Source organism: Strix aluco, chromosome 4 (genome assembly GCF_031877795.1).
Source record: "Strix aluco isolate bStrAlu1 chromosome 4, bStrAlu1.hap1, whole genome shotgun sequence".
In the NCBI taxonomy this organism is placed as follows: Eukaryota; Metazoa; Chordata; class Aves; order Strigiformes; family Strigidae; genus Strix; species Strix aluco.
In genome coordinates this window covers 73,490,066-73,512,812 of record NC_133934.1, presented here as the reverse complement: position 1 = coordinate 73,512,812, position 22,747 = coordinate 73,490,066, and the positions used below count along the sequence as shown (strand labels likewise).

General features: G+C 35.9%; 1 protein-coding gene across 1 annotated transcript in view; it reads right to left on the bottom strand.

Annotated features, from left to right (window-relative positions):
- INTU (inturned planar cell polarity protein) overlaps positions 1 to 22,747 on the bottom strand; it is a 49,450-nt gene that overhangs the window by 13,114 nt on the left and 13,589 nt on the right. Inside the window, exons 3-8 of the mRNA XM_074821496.1 lie at positions 19,554 to 19,639; positions 13,069 to 13,272; positions 8,313 to 8,431; positions 5,633 to 5,722; positions 4,994 to 5,071; positions 4,027 to 4,216 (exon numbers count right to left, since the gene is read on the bottom strand). Coding sequence (XP_074677597.1) covers positions 4,027 to 4,216; positions 4,994 to 5,071; positions 5,633 to 5,722; positions 8,313 to 8,431; positions 13,069 to 13,272; positions 19,554 to 19,639 — 767 coding nt within the window. The remainder of the gene's footprint in view (positions 1 to 4,026; positions 4,217 to 4,993; positions 5,072 to 5,632; positions 5,723 to 8,312; positions 8,432 to 13,068; positions 13,273 to 19,553; positions 19,640 to 22,747) is intronic.

Here is a 22,747-nt window from a genome sequence, read left to right as displayed (position 1 = left end):
ACAAATGCAACTAAGTTGCATTTCAAACATATATTAAGTTGCTGACTGTATTCTGCAATTACGTGCATAAACATTCTATTCCCTTCAGTTATGGAGCATGGATAGCATGGATTTTGCGAGTGGATGGACGTGTTACTGGACTATATCTGCATGTCTACATTTTTCACCTGGATAGTAGATTTAGCTCGGGAATTATGACAGAAAAGAAACTTTTCTGAGACACTCCATAAATACGTACTTCTAGCTAAAACATATATAATAGGGTGTTCATATGTACATATTATAAAAGCAGAAGTCTGACTAAAATAGTTGCAAACACAGTGGCCTCAAGCACGTTTAGCAAAAATGTATCTAGACACATACGGGTCAAGGTGGAAAGAACTAAATCGTTATTAGTCTGCTACTAAAGGGGAAGACAATTCCTATTGCAGAGAAAAGAGAGAGAAGGTTACACCAGCAAACAGAAATCTGTTTGGCAACAAACAGCACTGACTGATACACAGCTTGCAATGTCCATGACAACTTCTATTACAGCATAGTAGCACACCTGAAATAATTCTGCAAACCCTGTGGATAGTAAAGTTGAAAGACTTACCACTTCATCCCTTCCCCTCCAGACACACTTTTATGGAAGTAGTAAATGAGGTCTTATTAAACATAAAAGTCAGAAAACCAGGAAAGTCCTAGTTGATATCCTCAAATAAAGACCCTATAAATTAAAGAATACGCCACTGCAGAAGTAAGGTCATTTTGAACATCCAAACTCAGTCCTTTGGCAGAGCCATTCTGAGAAGCGCCTTCAATTTTCCATCGTACAGGCTCTTTTCTTTCAGTGGGTACAATGTTCCTTTCTTTTCCTGTTGCTGATGAAGTAGGTTTGGATAATGGAGTTTATGGTCAGCTCAGATTAGAATCATTGTCTAATAATTAGAACAAGCCTTAACTATGTTATCTACAAGCTAATGAATATTTTGAGTCTATCCACAAAAGAAAACTCTCAGTTTAAAATTTCCCAGCTGTTTCATTTGCATTAAATCATGGCAAATACTCATTTAAAAACAAGCTCTACCATGGCAAGACCAACATATTCTAAACATCATTCCATCTTATGAATTTTTTTTTCTGTGAGATTTTGGAGAAACTGCCATACATGTATAGATTCAAATATGATATGCAAAAAACTCTACACATGGTATGGAAAATAACTTCCTAGTTGTGGAGTTGAAAATATTTTAAAATCACAAAGGCAAAAATGAATGCTAGATTCACTAATGCTCAAGAGGATGGAAAATGAAAATGCAGTGAATTTCTCTTTCATCCACTTTAGGCCCTGAAGTGAAATGACTGATAATCTAAACAGGTCCACTGTGCCTTACTACAATGCCTGATATCTAACACCTCTCGAATGAAGGACAATATATAAAATATTGCCAAATTGCAATTTAAGTATATGTGCTGCATGGAAAATTACCTTCTCAACTGGAATCGTAGATATTAGAGTTTTTCTAATATATGTGAAATGATTGCTCTAAATAGAAAAGGAGGACAGATTTTACAATATGTCTGTCTCATTAAAGGCCAGCAGATTTAAATAGTAATTAGCTACTTAGTCATATGTTTAGTTTCTTGAATGAGACTGCATTTCATTAAATACCTACAGTGTAGATATTCCCTGTTTGAGCTAGTCCCTTCACTTCAGGTTCTCTTCATAGTTAATACAGATGAAGCCATGGGAGTCCTAGAGCATGATTCAGCTAATACTAAACAGCTAAAGTCAAGCAGTTGAATTACTGTTAAAGTACCAGATTTTCCCCATTAAATAATAGGAAGAGTTCAGGATTAGCACCTCAGCTGTAGTTATTTAGTCTTTTAGAGCCATAGCTCTAAAAGAAGGTAAGATGGATGCTACCCCAAGTCACTACAAATTCAATAAAGTGAACAAGCTTCATTCTGCCTCATTTTTAACCTTATTTTGCTGAGGCTAAAAACCTAATTAGGAAAAAAACCCCAAACTCTATAGGATTAAAATAAGAAACACTAATAAAACCTACAAGGGAGTAACAACTACTAATACTGATGAGATTACAGAAATTGGAAAGAAAAAAAAAAAGGACAGGAAAGAGCCAGGGTACTTACAATATCTTCAGCCCTGCTTAAATTTTTGCTCTATAAAGGAATTTCTTGTGGATGCTTTATTTATCCAAGTGGACTCTACCATCTTCCAAGAACAGAACTTTTCATTTAAGAAAACAGAGAAAATAGGAGTAGGTTGGGGAGGGGGGAAGAAAAAATAAAGAAAAAAAAAATAGGAGAGCTTTCATCTACTCTGTGCCACACAAGAGTCCCAGAAGGTCTTTCTGATGAGAAACTTAAAAGCAATCATTTCATGATCACCATGTCTTCAAAGTACACATTGATTTCCATACTTCCAGTATAACTGAAAATACAGAAGCAAACTGCACCTAGCAAGATCTACACCTAAACCTACTGTCAGATCAAAACATGTTCTAGCAATGCTTTACACGGAACACATAACCCTTAGGCAGTGATGCTAAATCACTTTATAACTAACTGTAACATGAAAAGAAAAAAATTGGAAACTAGAAGCCTTTTGAAGGAGTAAGGGAAGTCTTCTGGTTTATTTCTAAACAAATACATACACAGTTGTGTTAAAGAACACATTTGACACCATAATTAACAAAAAAATATCCCCAGGGGCTTTAAAAGTAAAGAAAAATAAGAGACTGAAGGATGATTTGGATACACAACAGAAAAAAAATACGAGAAAAAACATTTCAGAGGAACTTTCTGTACGTAAGACACAATTATCAGCTTTTGTCCTAAATGTAATTTCATAAAAGTCTTCTCCTACATTCTGTGACAATTGTATCCTTACATTGATAAAAGCTATTATAATAAGCTTGTCTGCCAACTACTGTACAACACAGCTAGGACTTGCTTATCAATGCAGAGCCAAACTATGCTGGAGCTGTGTTATAGAATCCACCACCCAGTAAGACAAAGTTTTTCTAGTTGCAATCCCTGTTGCAGATTTCATTTTGCATAATTCAGTCTGAATTAAATTTTCATTTTGTGCCATTCAAATGAATAGGTAATTCCAAATAATAGCATAAATTTCTGAATAAATGAAGTATGTGTTGGCCTCAACTCCAGTGCTGAATCTCCTTGGGGTTGTGTTCTCTTGTACAAAAATTGTTACAATTGTTTCAAATTGGAGAAAGATCACCTTTTTGGATTTTGGTCTAATAACATCAATTCTACAGTGTATATGAAAAACCACTTGAGAGAAGACTTGGCAAGGATTATGCATCACATATATAAAATCTATTATTTTTATTTTAAAAATATTACTGATAATTATGCTAATGATCCCCATTTTAACTTCCCAAAGTCATGAAAATGAGGTTTAAGACTGAAAGCTATAATGCTACTTACTGTGGTCTAGCTTTTGTCTTACTACTGCTTAAAGCACAACTCAATTTCTAATTGGGAGCTAACCAGACAGTGAAATGGTGCATAAAAGCTGTACCTGTATGGTGTCAAACAAATGACGTATGGATATTTATTGTGATTCTGCAACAGCCATTTATAATTCTCCTAAATTACAAGTTACTCATGGGCTTCTGGAGTAGTATTATCTACCTGGAAAAATACTTAAATGGTCAAAATCAAGCATAAAACTATATACCAGGGGCTGCTTTCTCTACTGCATATGCTAGTTGTTAGAAATGTGTAGGTATGTATATATTTTAAACAAAGTTTAACTCCTTTGTCATCATGTTCTTTTCCTAGATAACTCTAAAGTCACCGAACTACACTCATAATAACAATCTGTTTCCTGTGGGAATGATAATGTAGTTCCAAACTTAAAGGATTCTGTAGGAAAATGGCTGGTCTGTGATGGACAAAGCACTTACGTAAACTACACAGTAACAGCAGAGGACACCTGCATCAATTTGCCTCTCATACACAAGTTTTTCTAGAGAGATCTGAAAATGACATTACCTTGATTTCCTGAGGCAACGTCAGCCAGCGCAAGCCTGGGAGGTTGTCTAAGAATAACGCGCTGCAGGTATCATAGTGCTGAGCACTGGGGCTAGCGTTTGACTTGAGCCTTGCAGGCTGAAGCGCACGCTGGAAGAACAGGTTGAAAAAATGATCCAGGCGAGAAACATTTTCCACCTGGCAAAAAGCACTGAACAAACATGAACTCCAAGTTAGAATAACACTGAGAAACTTGTAGCTTGTTTATATAACCCTCTGTGCTATAGAAGTCTCTTTACAGCATGATACTACATTTGGATTTTTTTTTTTTTTTAACATTCATTTGAAATATGAAAAAACGCACTAGGGTAATATTCAGGCAGTACCTACAAACAAACTAAAAACTAAAGCAGTGTAGTATTATAGTAGATGTCTTAGGGCAATTTAAGATAAGACACTGATCCATTTCATCCTTTCAGAAATTAAGATTATTCTTTTCTTTCTCCATGACATACACCCTTTAACTCTGAATTGAATGCAAGCATATGAATAGCCTACCTTGGCAATTTTATTTAGGTTACAGTCAGACTGAAAATTTTCTGGGTGATTTCCAAATGCCGAGAAAGACAGTCAGTCTGCCAAATAAAGTTGAGGAGTCTGGAGTGTTTACTTTATTAAAAATATAACACTGATTCATATGTATGTTTTACAGACAGTGCTTTAACACAAAGGGTAACATTTGCAGTGCTGTTGACATCCACAGTGACTTAAGAGTATGTGAATGATTTAACCTAATCAAGGACAAAACTTTTTGAAATAACAAAGACTGTTTAACAAGTCTTACTAGTGTTAAGACTGAAACAAAAAGGCAAGAAGAACAGAAATGCAAAGAAATTCCATGTAAACATTAATGCTACTAGCTGTCTTTTTCAGTGAGTATCAATGAAAAATTAGTGATTGAAAAGCAAATACTTTTGAAAGAACTCACCTGTCTAAAGAACTGTACATAAACTTCAAGGTGCTGACAACATCTTCAATCATGTTCCTCAGCTGAGAAAGTGGCACACTAAAAAATAAAAATTCAAACATACAGCTATGCTTGTAACATCTTTACTATGAATAAACATAGGCATCTTCTGAAGAGCTCTATTCTTAACTAGTGATATAGCGCAGACGAGAAAATTCTTCATTGGACTATATGAGACATTTCCTTTGAGTGATGACACAAACAGTAGTAAAGCTGGGGGGTGAACACAACACACGTGACAAAGTTCTCCTAAAACACATAAATATGTAATATCACTGTTGTTATTCACTAGTCTCTAATCAGGACTTGACTTCAGCAAACACTGAAAATTACTGTTTTCCAGCCTACATGTATTTCTGAGATATAATGAGACCTTATTCCCTTTAGTGGAAATTAAAAAGAAACTGTAGCAACAGATGCATAAAACATGTGAACAAACTCAATCCAAAAAGTGGAATCACAGGTATAGAAACTAGTTATAGTAAAAAGAGTACATTGTAAGCCCTCCCTTTCTTGCTTTTTTGATAGAAGAGTACAATTTGAGGACACATAATAGGAAACATAATAAAAGGAAAAGACAGCGTTTTATTTGAAACTCACTTTTCTTCAGGAAGGCCAATTACAAGCAACTTGTCAGATTCTTTCCAGTAAACAACTTGAACCAGTTTTCCACATAAGAAAAGGGAGGAACTAGAAAAATTAGACCAGAAGTACTTCTGTTAGCACTAGGAAGTTAAAAGACCACCTTATAAGCCAGAATGATTTATACGTATTTTATTTGCAAAGTCTTATGCTCATGTATAATCACATGCATGCAACTGGGCTAGGTAATTATATTAATTATTACAGAACTCAAAGACTCTCTGATTTCTATGCTAAACAGATCACACTAGTAGTAACAGTGTTTTCAAGTATACAAATATAAAGGATGAACAACCGCTACTGAAACACCACAGTTGTCTTCTGAATGATTCAGATGCTCTTTAAAAGTCTTCCTGCCTAGCTTTTAACACAATCAACTTGGAAAATTAATGCCATTTCAGATCACAGCGAGGTAACTGGAGGTACTAATGAAGGTTCTGAACATAGTAGTCACTCACAAAATGATTTTAAAAGACTCCACACAGGTTTTGAAAACAATATTCTAACATATTACCTGAGTGATAAACATAAGATTGAACTCTCACACTATCTCCTTGTATAGAAAATTGCTCTCTGAAGCCCAGCAATCCCAGAAAGACACAGAGAACTTTCATATGAACCACAGAGTGGATTAGAACACAAAACAGAATTAGAACCAATGTTCTAATTAGCAATAAACCATACATTACACACCAGACTATCAGATTAAATGTACTGGTTGCTGCTAAAACCAAGGTCTGTAAATAGCTCAAACACTAAATTTATAGCAAAACCCCACCTTTCTTACTATCATGTTAGAAATTTTAAGTAACAAGATAACACTGCTGCAAAGTGAAAAAAGGGTAACTTTAGTTTAAGCTTGAAAGATTCAAGAATTTAATTTTTAGGATATGGCTCCATGATTAACTTGCTTCACTGATGAACTGTAAAATTGATGGAACTGACTAAAACAATAGTAATTTCATTGGTTAAGAAATACCTTAGTATTTCCACAGGTCATCAGAAAATTTTTATCCTTTATGTAACCAGAAGTGCTTTCCAAACAAAACAAGTTATAGATTTATAATGCAATTAACTACAAAGAAATAAACATCCCCATCCCAAGATACACAATACATGTGCAGACGCAATAATCATAATTTACTCCTCTGACAGAAAAAGCTTCACAGGAGAGTTGAGGCTAATCTATTATATTTTTTGAAGATATGAGACAGTCACAGAGACCAATAGAAGTGCTTTTATGTTTTCAGAACTCAAAAATGGGAAATTGAGAACCTTAACAGGAAAGGTGTATCTATGTTACCATGGATTTCTGTATTGTTTTTCTGATGATACCACAGGTATAGATCATCAAACAACATGTTTTGGATGTGTTTGAAAATCTGGACGTGTCCAAAAATGCTTCTATATGGGAGAATTTCCAATAATAATGCATAAGCATTTGAGAGGAGTGAACATACCTCCATGCTAATTAATGTGGCATTGCATTAAAATACTAGTATATGCAAAAGATTAAAAGGCTGTGTTTGATACCTGCTGCTCAAGGAGTCAATCCACATTCCTATTGATCACTAAATCAGTAACATGACTTTTAGGATCTTATTAACTAGAAAGTTACAAGCATGGTTAAAGCACAGTATTACAACTCGTCACTCAAAATAGCAGGATACCAAGAAGTCTGAGGAAAAAAAAAAATATTTAAACAAATGTAAACAAAAGTAAGTTAACCAGCATTAATTTTCTGGTAAGCAAAAACACTTCAGGAACTCTTTGTAAGGAAAAATTTATCAGTGGATAACCCAACTTAAAGATATTAAACAGCCTTTTTGCCTTTTGAGGACTTCCTTATTATTGCCAGTGCTGTTCACTACTGTACTACTGCTTGCACTCTGTATTCTTGGGCCTGAAATGCCACTTACATTTGGCTTCTTTATACCCATTCAGGTCTTGTGTCTAACACACAAGGCACTGATGTGCAGAAGAGACTCATATACTGGTTTTCAATGGGAAGAAGTGTGAAACTAAGAAGTGATACCTCCCATCTCACTTCTAATTATTCCATCAGAAAATCATCTATCTTTAAATATTCAATAACCTTTTGACATCTCCACCACCCCTACGCTGCTCCAAAAACTCAGGACTAATTTTTATTAGACTTCTTACTAGAGTCCTAGTCTGTGGATACAAAAATCTTTCAGGTGTTTAAAGTTGAATGTGAAACAAAATGAATTTTAAAGTAGCAGGCACTCATGTATTTAACTGAATTACATTTTGTCTTTTAAAAATTTTTTTACTTTTTTAAAGATTTGATATAAGCTGTTGTGAATTTCCAGTCTGACATAGTACAGCGCCACAGAATCCCAGTTTAGATAAGGGATCTAAGAAGGGATCTAAAACCAGTTTCACTGAACTAAAAATCCTAGTCACTGCCACCCATGACAAATTCTCCCAAATCAACATATATCCGGGCTGAGCAGTCCAACTTGAAGCATGCTGCTCTAGCTGAAACATTACTGCCTAACAGGTAGAATCGCTCTTGTTTTGTCTAGAACTTGATGCATGACCCATGCGTGTTTTTCAGTACACATATGTATAAAAGAATAAAAGTAGTAATACATTACGTTTCAAATACTTTTACCTGATAATCTGGGTACCAGTAACACTTTCCAGTATGTCAGATAGTGTGAGAAATATTCCCCTCACACTTTTCAGTTTTTGGGATGCTTCTGATATGGGGTACTGATAAAGAATTTCTTGCTGTGAAGAAAGTTAGCTGTTAGTTAAGCAAAGCAAAACCAAAAACACAAATCACAAAAAAAACCCCACCACAGAAAACAAAGTAAATTTTTTTCCTGGCATCAATTTTTTTTAAACATGAAAGCTTTTATCATAATTTCACATGGTGTTAAAACAAGCAGCAGTCTGCACAGGCATACTGGAAAGTACTAAAATACACATGAAAGTTTCTGACAGTTCTACCTTTTCTATTTTATAGAAAAGTAGGACTTATTTAGGACCACTATTATAAGGAGAAACATAAAATAACAAATAGTATGGCCACTGCATTTTGCAGCTTGAAGTACACTGTTAACAAATCTGACTGCAAGAGATAGCTAGTATGTGTATGGTTTAAATTGTGACTTAAATCATCCTCAAACATACAGCTCTTTAAAACCAACATTAAGAATATGAAAACTCCAATCTCTCTATAACACTACCTAATTGCTTTACATGTATAGCACAAAATATAAACTGAGGTGTACACTCAAGTAACATACACCTTTAACAATTTTATCACCAAACCTCTGACCATCTGGGTCAGCATACTCTTTAAAGAAGTCATCTTGAAACTGAAGATCAGTAGAAATAAATATTTGTGGTAATATTTTTCCTAACCAGCTCTTTAAAATACATTTTTATGTAAGCATTTTCAAACATTTTATATTATTTCAGCAACCATAAAAATATAGTAATAAGCAAACATATGATTCCCCCACATTTATTGCTTTCTGACAAATCACGATGAGCCAGAAATAACGCATGTAATCCTAAGCATATCCAATGCAAAGGGTATAGTAAATTACCTTTCTACACAAAGAAACACAGACATGATTAACTTTCCTATTTATGTCACTAAGCACATCCAGCCAGTGCCAATACCCGTTAGAAAATTCTCTTTGAAGATTAAAAGAATGTAAAGTTTCATTACAGAAGGACCTGGCAAACGTCATTCTTATCCAATTTAATTAGCTCTATTTTCAAATACTCATTAGTGACAAGGATTTTTTTTCTTGAATCTATCCTTCAGCTGGGAAAAAACCTGCCATTTTCTAATTACAGCACTACAAAGGGCTATACAGAGCCTTTTTTTTTTCTCCTCACTGTGAACTGGGGCCTTTACACAAAATTCATTTGAGAATTATCTGTACCCTTTCCCAGGGAAAGAAAAGACAACTGTAACAAAAGGTCATAGCTCATCACATATATATATTAATGAGTTAGCAAGGTTCAGCACATACCACCATACAAGATCAGCTGTCTTCCAAGCAAGGAGGAAGGTCGTAGACCAATGAGAATGGAATTAATAAATGAGAAGTAGCTCTTTTCTTAAACAGTGTAAACCCTCCCTCAATGCAAAAAACCTAAACCTGGACAGACTATCTATACCTAATGGCTTAACAAACAGCTTCCTTTTTTTTTTTTTTTTAATTTTACTAATTTCTCAAACTGAGCCTAAATAACATTTAAAAAAAAATAATTAGTGCAGTCTTGACAACATAAGAAATGGCTAGAAGAAATTGTGTCAAAATGGTGCCAACCAGCTAAAAACCTATAAACTTCAAACACAGAGCATTGGTAATACAGGCTTTAAGTTGCATTTTACATAAGATTAAAAAAGAAACAGCAGATGAAAGACAACTATGAATTCTTAAAGATTAATTCAGAAATAATAAAATCAGGGAGAAATGCTACAGGAAGTACAAGTCAGTGTCTGTATGAACCAAGCTATCCTAACAGCTGCTCAGTAATACCTAATTTGCAAGCATGATAAACAGATGCTTCCTGTAACACTCATGTAGGAGGAATAGGAACATTATTCCTTTTAAGACATGGTATCACCAAAATCAGTTCAAACACAGAAAGATGTTACAGTTGTATGCTGGTACAAATAACATATGCTATAATCGTAATACCTACCTTGAACGAAACCGTAAGAAAAGACAAGATCAACCTTACTCAGTGAAAATATTATCATATGGGACACTCCCCACATGCATGCACACAACCTAAATGATTTCTAATACTACTTTCCTTTATAGTTGAGTAGATAGAGCTTACAAGTATTAGAGCTCATTAATTCTATTTTTGGGTGCCAAAGCTCACAAGTGGAAGAATTAGTTACTAGTTCTAGTTGCCATTGTTTACATGGATGTGATCTGCATACCATACGTCCTTTGGATACGGGTAAAGCAGGTTAGTAAAGGACCATTCTATTTTTATGGTGCAGTATGGCAAGGTGTATAATAACTTCCCTGCTAATTTGAAGTACTACTGTAAACTAAATCTGGAACAGTACATCCACAGGACAAATGTTGCTTACTGTTCACCAAATGCAATTAAAGAAAAACGCCTTGAAGAAGGCGTCATTCTTCTGTTAGGAAACATTATAAAGAGCTTGATTACACCAGCAATGCATCTCTGAACACTAGGGAGTATTTGGGGCTGCGTAACTGCCAAGACTTCTCAGGAAACAATTGTTCCACAGTATGAAGGGAGAACAAGTGCATTACAATCCCTCTTTTGCCTCAGCTCAACATTCAGGGTTAATCCTGTTTCTTGGGAGGGAGTAAAGAAACAATGGGGCAAGAAAGCAGAACTCCATTTACTCTGAAGTGCAGGAATTGCAATTAGGCATTTGCATACCTATTCATCTACCAACAGAGGAGCCAGAGGCCCTGAAATATTAAAAAAATATTTCATAAAGTTTATGCAACCAAGAAAGTACCAGTCTAACTCTGCAGCAATTGTCCATAGCTGTTCTATCCATATAATGTAGCAATCTTGGACTACAAACTTAGAATTGAAGAAAAAAAAGAACTATTTGCAATATGTAAGTGAACTTTGATAAAACATCTTAAAGTCTATTTAATTCACAGTTAAATGAGCTCTTTTCATTTTTATTATAGGGAAATACCAAAGCAGAAAAATACTGCAGTATCATACGTTTTAATGGAAGCAGTCTCTGGGTGGGGAAAAAGAGCACAGAATGACCTTGCTTAGTTGCAATGCTATTAAAAAAAATAATTCTAAGAGACACTTGTATAAACTTATTTCTGCTGAAGGTACCTCCCATGAAAAAATGCAGTCTCAAACAGGATTGGAAAGAACTGCAAACTGAAGCTTACAGTGTTAGTACCTTGCTGTAATATGCAATAAAGCATTCATTACCTTAAAAATATTACATTAGGAGCATGATTTATATTGCAAAGTCAAGTATTCCAGAATTATGAAGTACTGGATTTATGGTTGTTTAATAAGCCGTAATTATACACTCATCTGTCCATCTCGTCCTTTGCAGAAGGCAGGCATCTTTCAGAAAAAATGTAATACTTAAGACAATGTCATGCTGCGTACGTACAAAAGGGCTGAATTAAAATTGCACAAGTAGCCATAAAGCTTTCAAGCACTTGAATCTGCAAACTTCATGTTATTTTTTACATGATATTATCATATCATGTAATTTTCTAGGGTTCTCCTCCCCAGCCCTGTCTCTAGAAAATTAAACTCCATTATGTGTAATTGTAACACTTTTTCTCTATTACACATCACCCAACAGAACAATACAGACTTCTATCCATTGAAAAACAGTATCAGAAAAATAAAGACATCTCAGAGAAGGGATGGAGCAGTGACTGGATCTAAGGATTAATTCCTGGAGAGAAAGCAAAATGTCTGTCTTCTGCTCCCCACTCCATCCTTGTCCCACCACCTCAGTTCCTGAGGACTGACAAAACTTATGCTTCATTTGATGTCACCACATCACAGATAATAGTTCACTGGGGCACTATGCTAAATCTAAGGAGAATTGACAGAAGGGGGAAAAAGTCTTTTTCAAATGCCTGTTCCTAAAAAGTCCACTTCGTTCATTTGTCATTTTCAGATCAGGCAAGAGGGCAAACTCGGCCCTCCACACTGTTCTGTGTCTTCCCTGCATTCTGAGCGGAGTATTTGTAGCTATAGCTACACCATGGACAACGTCTACACAAATTTACAATGGGTTACACATCACACACCCTGGCAAAATTTTCCTTTTTGTGTTCCTCAGAAAAGAGATGTGAAAGGAAGCTTTACAGGACAAAGGAGAAGTACTTCAGTAGCTCAAAAATGTTGTCCAAGCAGGAAGCAACAGTTGATTGCAAACAGCAGACATGCAAGAGACCTCTAAGAAAAGGCACATTAGCATTTCAAAACAGGAGGAGCTAGACAGATTATGTATGTGGACTGCCAACAGTTCCTGCTGGGGAAAATTTTTTTGACTAGGCAGATTTCATAGTTCACGTTTGAGAGGCATACTGAAAACATCACAGTGAGCATCTGAGAAACAATAATGAACTTCTGAATTTATCTCTGCTTTGTCTGTTAACACCTCTAGCCTCTTTCTGTAAAGACATTCAGCAGCGCTGAAGTGATATCAAGTCCAATTAGAGTTTGTCAGCAGTGATGCTAACTCTATTTTCCTGGAATTTCAGGCCTTATTTCTGTCAAAATGTACATTTTACAGACTACTCAAAATCATTAGCAAGGCTTTTTTTTTTTTTTTTTTAAATCAAAAGGCATAGCAGTTGCTGTTGTCAGTTATTACCTTTCATCTTCAGTTTTAGTTAGCCACATACCTCATCCTTAGATGTTTCAGAGTCCAGTTTCATTGTCAGGAACATAACAATGTGAGGCACGTCTTGTATAGCCTGCTGATGGTCTGTACTATCTTCTCCCCACAAGAGCCGAACCAGGTTGTTCATACTTGACTGTGCCCGTTTATACCTTTGCTGAGAAGTTCCTTCAGGCTCAAATATTGATGTTTCAAATGTTAGTTTAACCTATTAAGATAATTAATTATTGTGAAAATGAGACTGTACTTAAAATTACATCCTAATGCCAGATGAAATAGATGCAGTTTGAGCCCTTTAAGAGATTAAGTTTTCTTAGCTTTACTGACAAAGATGTAAGCATTCAAAAATTCCTGCTGTTTCAAGAAAACCCATTATATATTCAGCATTACACAACCATCTATTATTAAGGACAAAGCCAGCTATTACATGCTCTATGAACCATGCGAGTAAGCATGTGGTTTGGTGTGTTTTCATACTTAATTCTTATGGTTTTGAGAATGGAAAAACATACTTACTGCTCTGGGTTTGTTTGAACACAAAACCCATTACCATGCTTTTGAAACACACACAGTATTTGACTTCTTTCACAATGTCAGCACTTCCATAAGTATATATCCTCAGTGTTCTTCCATGAGTGTGCGTTTGCTATTTTGAGTGCCCTGACAGGTACATCAGTACATGACAGGCACAGGAAAATCAATTTATATTAGACTGCAAAAGTCTGTTAATTTGTAACAGTAGCAATTCTTTCAATCTGCCAATGTTTTCACTATGTTGACTTCCTTTTTTTTTTAAACTGTAAAGTCAGCAGATATGAGTTTTGTCGCCATGTTTAACAATTGTACACAACTAGCAAGAAGTATAAAAACTGTTTACATCACTTGCTGTGCTATCGAGCATAAACAGAGCATTCTCTCTTTAAAAAATAACTTAAAGTTCAGATGATCAAGCTTACTTTGTCAAAAAATGACATGATGTTTACTGTTCTTTATTTCCCAAATAAAGTAAAACCCAGGAATCTTAGAATAAATGCATATTTCCTGGCTCACAAGCAACATGAAATCCAAACTTGGTGTGGAAATATGTTTCACAATTTGCTTTACAGACCTCCTTTTTACGAGCACTGCCTTACAAAAATTGTTTGTTCCAGCAGTGATGAAATAAGACACTTTTTTTTTTGTGAATGAACACTTCAACCTGAGAATGAAAGAAGGATATGTGAGAAATACGTAACTCCTGACTGAGCATAAAATTGTAATTTGAGGAGAATAAATTGATTTATTTTCTTGGATGATACCTTAGTTTTCATGATTGTTCAAAGTGACCAAAAATATATCTATTTGGACTAAGTAGATATGCTGTAAGTTCCCTCTTTCATATGTTTTCACTCAAGATTGTTTGTCTGCCTTAAAGCATCATTAACATGCCTATTGATTGGGAAGTTCTAAACATAATACATCACACCAAATCCCACTTCTCTTTAAAGTCAGCGACACTTTAGCCTAACGATTGATGCAACAAAAAAGGCTTATATTTTTCCAGTTGCAATAAATTTGAAAAGCCCAAGCAGAGACAATTTAATCATTTAAATATAGCTAATTTACATTTTCATAATTGTGTACGTGTATTTACATACTTAAAGAGAGGAGTGTCAGCAAGAAATAATGATGCTTGAGAACACCCACTGCCTGTCAAACTAGATCAGAGAGAAGTGCGATCATCGGCTCTTCCAGCTACAACATTTGTGTCACTGGCCGCCGCCTTCCCGCTCCACCCTACTTTACACTTCTCATTAATCTTTTCCTCTCCTATTTTGGCTGCTATTGGATTTTTTCTCTTTTCTCTTCCCATTCTCTGGAACAGCACTGCACTCAATCCTGCTCTCCTGCCACGTGCTACCACTTTCTTTCCTGACAGCAACTCATCCCTTGCTCTCTCCTCATCATTTCAGTTTCAATCCATTACACTGCACATTAACAGGACTCGAGGAGCAGAAACACCCAGCTAAGCAGCAGTGGCTTTTTAAGACCCACTAACTTGATCATTCACAGTTTTTTAGATGTATGTTTTTTTCTCTAGCACTCTGTGACCTGGTTCTCTTCCTTCATCATGCCATCTGCATGTATTTCAGAGGATTTTCCTCATACTCTGTTTAACTTCTTGCAGATTTCCTCAAGGCTCAATAGTTACTTCTCTTAACTTCTACTAGATCTTGCCTGTGGACACTTATTGATGACACAGTCATCACAGCTACAGTCTCTACACTAATGATGCACAGATGTCATTCTTGCTGCAGTCTATCTTTTAGTCTCTCAATTTTAAAAAAACCAGACTCAGTCTGTCTTGTCTTAGAGACACAACCATATGGCCCTCCAAGCAAGAGCTCAAAACAAACAGGACCAAACAGAACTTTTAACTCGCCGGCCTTCTGTAGGCATCCATGCTGCCTCCCACATCACTGTGGGCAATACCACACTGCTCAGATGTGAAGTCACTGTATTTTGAGAAACACCTCTCTCCACAATTTGACTACAAGTTCCTTTCCAAATCTTCTTGATTCTAACACCTTGAAACATGACATTTTCTGTTCCTTTGTCCAAGTTCTAATCTACTTCCTGCCTTTTAAAAGAAATTACTGTGAAAAGGCCATCTAGGCTGGAAAATGCTGTAATAGAAAATGACCAAGAGACTACATTTCTACATACCCTAAAAAACAATAATTTTTTTTTTTTTTTTGTGGAGGAGAAATGAATCTTCATCCTGAGCAGTGCACTGGATCTGATTAAATCTGTGACTACTGAAGTACCCTTTTGTAAATACTATGAAATCATTGATTCCATTTCTCCTAAAGAAAATCAGTTCAATGCACAGCAGAAAACAGAAAAGGAAATGAAATGAAGAATGGGAAAAGCACAGAAAATACTAGTATTCCGCTCTATAACTACATAGCATGCACACATTCTCAATACTTAGAACAGTTCTCAAGAAAAATTTAATCCAACTGCAAGGTGGCACTGATGAAGGTGACAGTAACAGCAAACTATGAGGTACATAGATGGGGATTTTTCCACTCAGGGAAGATGTGACAAAAGTGTGGAACATGACGGAGCTCTCCAAAATCATGGAATGATACAAACAGTAAGACACGGACAGTTAACTACTCCTCATAACACAGGAACCTCGGGGTATGAAATGCACTTAATTAGATGGCTGTTTGAAAAACAACAAAAATGAACATAACACATCAGTTATGTAAATCACTGCTACAGGATGCTGTGGAGGTCAAAGGAATTTTAAGAACTAGATTAAAAAAGGAGATGGTACAAACCTATAAGTGACCCAGCAAGTCTATTGACTGCTAGAAGCTGGAAATGTATGATGGGAAAGTCACTCTGTATTTAATTTGCTTCTTAATTCTCTTCACTTAAACATTTGTCAGTGTAAAGAACAGAAAATATAGCTGTTATACCATTGGTCTGACCCAGAAAGGCATGCTTTCTGTTTATCTGCAAGAAAGCTGTAAGTCTTGGAATATGGATTTTATTACAGACAGAGACGGTGGCATTGCCTGTCTTTTAAGATTTCTGCCATTTCCTGTTGTCTCTGTTTTCCATGTGCTTATGGTTTGCACAACTGTAACTCAAAATTTCAGGCTGAAATTTCTGATTCTGAATGTCTGCCTCAGGCTGAGCATTTTTAGAAAGTTTCGGGTAAAATGGTTCTGCAACATCTGAGTATCAGGATAAGGAAAAGTATATTCTTTTCACATATCTTCCTATTCTGTCTTGTGGCACTAGGAAACGGCAGCTATTTTCATTACAGAAATGTAAAAAATTGTATAAACTGCAGAATATAACTTTATCATATGATCTCAAGCACTGATTGAGGGGTATTCTTTGGCCTGTCACATTCAGTCACTGCTACGGAACTTCTAAACGAGATACCCAATGCTTTAATCAGAATCGGGACTTTATCTTATTAGGTGACATGCAAGCACCCAAACAGAAACAGTTCTGCCATTAAAAAAAAACAGAAAAGACTCATATAGCGTTTGGATTTCTACTGCTCAATAAATACACTAAACTACCCCTTACGTGCCTAGAAGCTACTTTGCCTAAACTGAGATAAGGAAAACAAAATCCTGGAAATATAATAATGAGAGATGTTACGCCACATGCTGCAACTGAGAATCTAGGTAGGTAGTTTTTGAAATTACTTCCAGTAATTTTTAACACTGAACGCAAAAGAGCGGTGATTCCACTTATGTCAATAACTTATACAGTAAACCAGCTTTAAACTGCATCTTTTTAATATTTTGCAACCTACGATGAATGACAATACCTTAACAATTTTGATTGTGTAACAGCTGTCTTTATTACTAAATCTCAGAAACAACAACCCTCTGTTTCTCCAGCAGCATGAACATACTGCAAAAAACCCCAGAACTCTGTATTTAAATTCTCTATGGGTCTGTTTCAGCAGTCACTCTTCTGGCTTGACTCAAACTGCACAGTAAAAAAGGAGTAATTGCACTTTAATAAAAGGTTTTGGAAAGCCAACATGACAAACAGTTACACATTTCAAGTAATCGTTGTCTACTTGACAGATTTACTGACAATGTAAACATTAATGCTGCATTAAAAGTAACTACTATATAAAGAGCTGCATTGCATTTTAGCAACAAGTAATATATATACTCTAATCTAGCAAGGATACAATTAAATAAACTATATAATCTCTGCTTTTTTAATCATTCTGTATTTAATAACAGTTACAGCAACTCCATATTTGGTCAAAGACAGGCAAGACAAGGGTTTTCTGCCATGGAGCTCTGCCAATACCTGACCACAACTCTGGTAGCTTAGGCAAGCTTCATACTGTCAAATATCTTGGAAAGCTTCCTAAACTGACATACTAGTACTCAATCTCACTGCAGTTACAGATGTAGTTCTACAGCCACTTACACTACGTAAGTTGCAAACAGAAGCATGTTTAACAAAACCTAAAATTTCCACTTCTTTTTGTCTTACTGGACAGTAAAACATTTCTATTATTATCACCTCATATATTCTACCTGAGGAAAAACTACCAAGAGATTAAGACACACTGTAAGAGACATTATAACTTTATCCTGCTCCATCTCATAAATTGCAACTTTTACCTTGTCTTCCTGTCCACCAGGAAGTGGATTTAAGCAGAGTAACTCAATATACTTGATTTTATGCTACTAACATCGTAATTAACACTCTCCCAATTCTGAAATATCTAATTTTTTATTAGTTAAAGTCTTCATTATAGCTCTAAAATTATTATTCAGCTAGAAGAGAAAATACATTCAGTAGGGGGAAGAAGTTGGGGGGAGGAAACGTTATTCATCACATCAGTTTTTTGGCAGGTTTTTTTGTATCAATTTTTATTACTGACTTCTATCAATCTTCATCACTGTTCAATTTTGAAAGATCTTACAACTATTTAATCTAAAAGCTCTTAAATACTTAAGAATTAATTTTTCTATTTAAATATGAGAGCGGTATCAATTTATCCATTTAAATGTTCTTAAGGGTCCTTAACACCACTACTTGTTAATTCAGGCTTCTTTCTTCTCTTATATTGATGAAGAGATAATTATTTTAAGTATTTCCACAGCAATTATTACCATTTTAAGAATGGTAATTAACAAAAAAAGCCACTACTCTTCTGCAGTTTACATTTATTTTTGAGCTAGACATCATCTTGCTTCATACACACTATTGCCAGATCACACATCTCCAGCCCTGCCACCCACCAGGAGCAAGGCATCACAGCATTACATACTTTGTCCTTCATTTGCAGAGATCAAAGTGTTCAAAATATCAACTATCAAAGCAACCATACTTGCCATCTTTGCCCATAACTACAACTATCACTGGTTAAAATTTGTGCCAGTGTCAAAGGAGTTAATTCCCTGTATTCAAAAAGAAGTAATTAATTTTGATGCAAATAGTAACATAATAATGAAGTTGTTTTCTGAGCAGGAAAGGTAATACAACTTGATTTTTCACATATGTATGTGCTAGTTCTCATAGAGAATCATGAATACTCAGAATTCTGCAAGCACAGAATACATTGATTCTCACACTGGGCAAAAAAATAAGGTGTTATGGTTAGTCTAAACCTACAAGTATGCTGCTACCTCTTGTGCAATGTTACATGTGCTTTTGGACTCTGGCTGATGACAAACAGAATATGTAACAGCTGGACTGTGCCTAATGTCCCTTAATGGGACATTGGCTTGAGTAACTTACTTGCACCTACCTATTTTCACAAAACTTACCAGAATTAAACTCTGAAATTTCTACTCTGACTGAAGTCAACCAATGTGTTCAAAAAATTAGATGTGGAAGTTCTAAGAAAAAGCCCACCTAAGCTCTGTTTCCTAAGTAAAAAAAGGCTAGAAACAATATTAATTTTCACAGAGGACATTTGGAATAAATGTTCAACTACTGTACCTGCATAGGACCTGGAATGCAAGACAAAACCCTTTCTATGTTTTCAGAATTCACATCAACATCATTTACAGCAACTAGAGCATCTCCTGGAGATAAAACAGACAAAAGCATGAGAAAGTTAGATGGTATTACATCATAATACAAAGCCAAACAGTGTTTTGATTTAAAAAGCAATACAATATTCAAAGAATCATAAATGTCTTTTTGTTACATTTAAGTAGATGGTTCCTACATGCTAACTATGTTTAGAAACATTATTCTATTACCTCAATGCTCTTAAGGTCTTACTGTCACGCTTGTGCCATTTAAGAAAAATAACTGTCAAAGCCTCTCCCCTCCATCCAGGCTTATATCACTCTTGTTACTTGATCAGAAAACCCAACAACTTCACCAATGAAGTTATGCACAAGAATTACTTTTTTTCCCTCCAAAACCACCTCTGTTCACTTGCCAATCCTTCTCCACTGGTGCCTCCATTGATATAAACACTGCTGTTTCCAAAAGTACTCCAGAACTCACTCTTCCTGTAGCAGCTTACAAGTTCTAGGCCATCGCTTACACCAAAGGTTTCAAGTGTTGGCCGAGCCTACCTATCAGAGGAGCCCACCACCCCTGAGCCCCTCTCTTTGAAGCAGTCCTGGCAGTTACTGTGTACCTTAGTAACTCATTTTAGTTCACTAAACTGGCAGAAAACCATTCACTCTTCCTCATTTCATCCCTCCTTTGTCTTGCAAGCCACATCACAATTCAGTCCTTTCTCCTCTTTTCCATACCTTGTCCACTGCTGTGGTTTCTTATTTTGCCCTCTTTATGCTTTTATCTGCTAGTTCTTCCTGCCTAATGACATCTTGCATTTTCTAAACCTGACTCTCTTCCCATTACTGGAAATGGGGAGAAAAATCTCAGTATCCCAAAGAAAAAGTCTTTAACTGCTAATGGAAAAGGTTTGAAAAATTAAAGGCACTAGTTATAAACACAAAGAGAACCAAATTAGAGCTTATAAACTTAAAATCCACATTAAAGTACAAAAATCAAACTGGGATTTCTATCCAAAGTGAGGGGAAATATCCCAGTCATAACTAGTTGATAACCTCTGCCTCATCCCCCTCAAAAAGATGCATGTTTAAGCATGAAGCATGTAAGACGGATGAGACCGACCAGTGAAAATACACAGTTAGAAAACATAAAGCTAAACTAACATTAAAAGATAAAACTACTTAGACCTATCAAAAGGAATAGAAATTGAAAAGTAAGGTTTTTTGGCCATCCATTCAAAAAAACCAAACAAACAAAAGAAGCAGCAGTAAGAAAAGGATACATATTAAAGATATTTCTGGTATGGTAGTGGGACTTTAAATCAACCAAAAGATCTGATTACTTAACCAGGCAATTTAGAACATCAGTCCAACATTTAAGGTGAGATTTTAGGTCGAACCTAAGTCAGAAAAGGATAGTCCTTCATGGTTTCTCTAATGTCAACATCCAAAGTTGGAAGCACTTTTCAGTATAAAAGAAACACCATATCACAGAGGAAGAAACTGATAAATATTACTGGAATAACAGAACTATACTGGAAATAAATAGTATATTCTCAAGAAGGTAGTCAAGTAACACAAAATGTGAAAGAGACAAACACAACAGCTGGATGCATTAGGAAAGGGTTTCCTTTGAATGCAGATGAGTATGACTAGGACCTGACAGGATCCCATCCAGAGTACACCTTGCAATTCTATTCACCTGTGCTCAAGAAAAATGAAATCAAATGAGATCAGATACATAGAAGTAATACTGCAGTGACCATGGGAAATGGAGAACCTGTTTATGTTGGTTATAGATGAGGTGAGTAAAGGCTAGGTGTGAAAGCAGCTAGAATAGAAATCAGAAGGTTCTGTAGCCTCAAAACAGAGAATTTCTTAAAAGCTTTCTGATAAAGCTATCTAGGGCAAAATACCCAAGATGAGGTAACACAGATCTATGGAAAGAACTATATGAAGTGACTACCAGTGGCACCAGGATATAGGACTTGATGGTTCATTAGGTCCTTTCCAGAGCCAAATATTCAACTTCAGAGTAACAAAATAGGCCTCATTTTCTACTTGAATTTCTTTGGTGTCACTTTCAGTTGTCTCTGCTTTCTGTCCTATGGGGTGAAAAACTTGATTAGTTTCCACCTTGTATCTTCTGTCTGTAGAAAGGGAGATAAAGAAATTAGCTTCATAACATTGAAAGTGACTTGATTCCAAGGTCATTCTCATGAATGAGATGCCTTACAGGTGTGAACTAAAAATACCAAGAGCTGCTCTGGACAAGCAAATTGAAAACCAAGCTTTGTGCTCGAGCTGCACAAAGACTCCCTTAAAAAGTACCTCCACATCCTCTCCAAGATTATTAATATTAGCATTTAAAAGAGCGTAACATGTAATATGACACACTTAATAAATGATTGAAAGAAGGATTGACTGAGGTACTCAGTTTTCTTTCAAACTAGGAACTCTTAAGCTTTGTTTTCTAAGGAAATGAGGCTTCTTCAATTGTACTATGAATAGCTTTGATTTCATTACTAAATTTCAGCCAAAGCTGGAAGGGAAGGCACAAGTTGTGTAACCCACTACAAGTTCTTTTAATGGACTGCTGGATAGAGAAGCACCCCTCCTTTTCCTTCCCTCTCCTGCCCCAGGTAAAGCTGCACCCTGAGCTCATCACCTGCCCTGTCTGTGCTCCAGGCTGGCCAGTCCATACAAGGGCAGTTCACAGTCAGACATAGCAAACACCTACTTGTCCAAAAAGCTGTTAGAGGCCAGGAGAGGGAATAGTATTACACAAGCAGTACAATGTGTGGGGAAAAGCCTGAGGGGAGGAATTCTGGGACTGGCATAGTGAAGGTATGTGGCTACAATGTAAATACAAAGACAGCTGGACAGTTTATTATTTCCTCTGTTCATAGTTTATTATTTGGTATCTACATCATAGCTCGTGACACTTAGGTGAGCCTTACTGAAAAATGTGAAATAAACCAGCATGTCCCTCACAATAGTGCCCCTGTGCTTGCAGGGTTCAGGGCATTACATGAATTCCAGCACACACAGGCTAGAAGCTGCAGTCGTGACACCTCTTCTCCTGCGCCAGAACATGTGAAAAGCCAGAGGCAGCCTTACAGCAGTATTCAACTACATCTGCAACAGAGAAATCCTCAG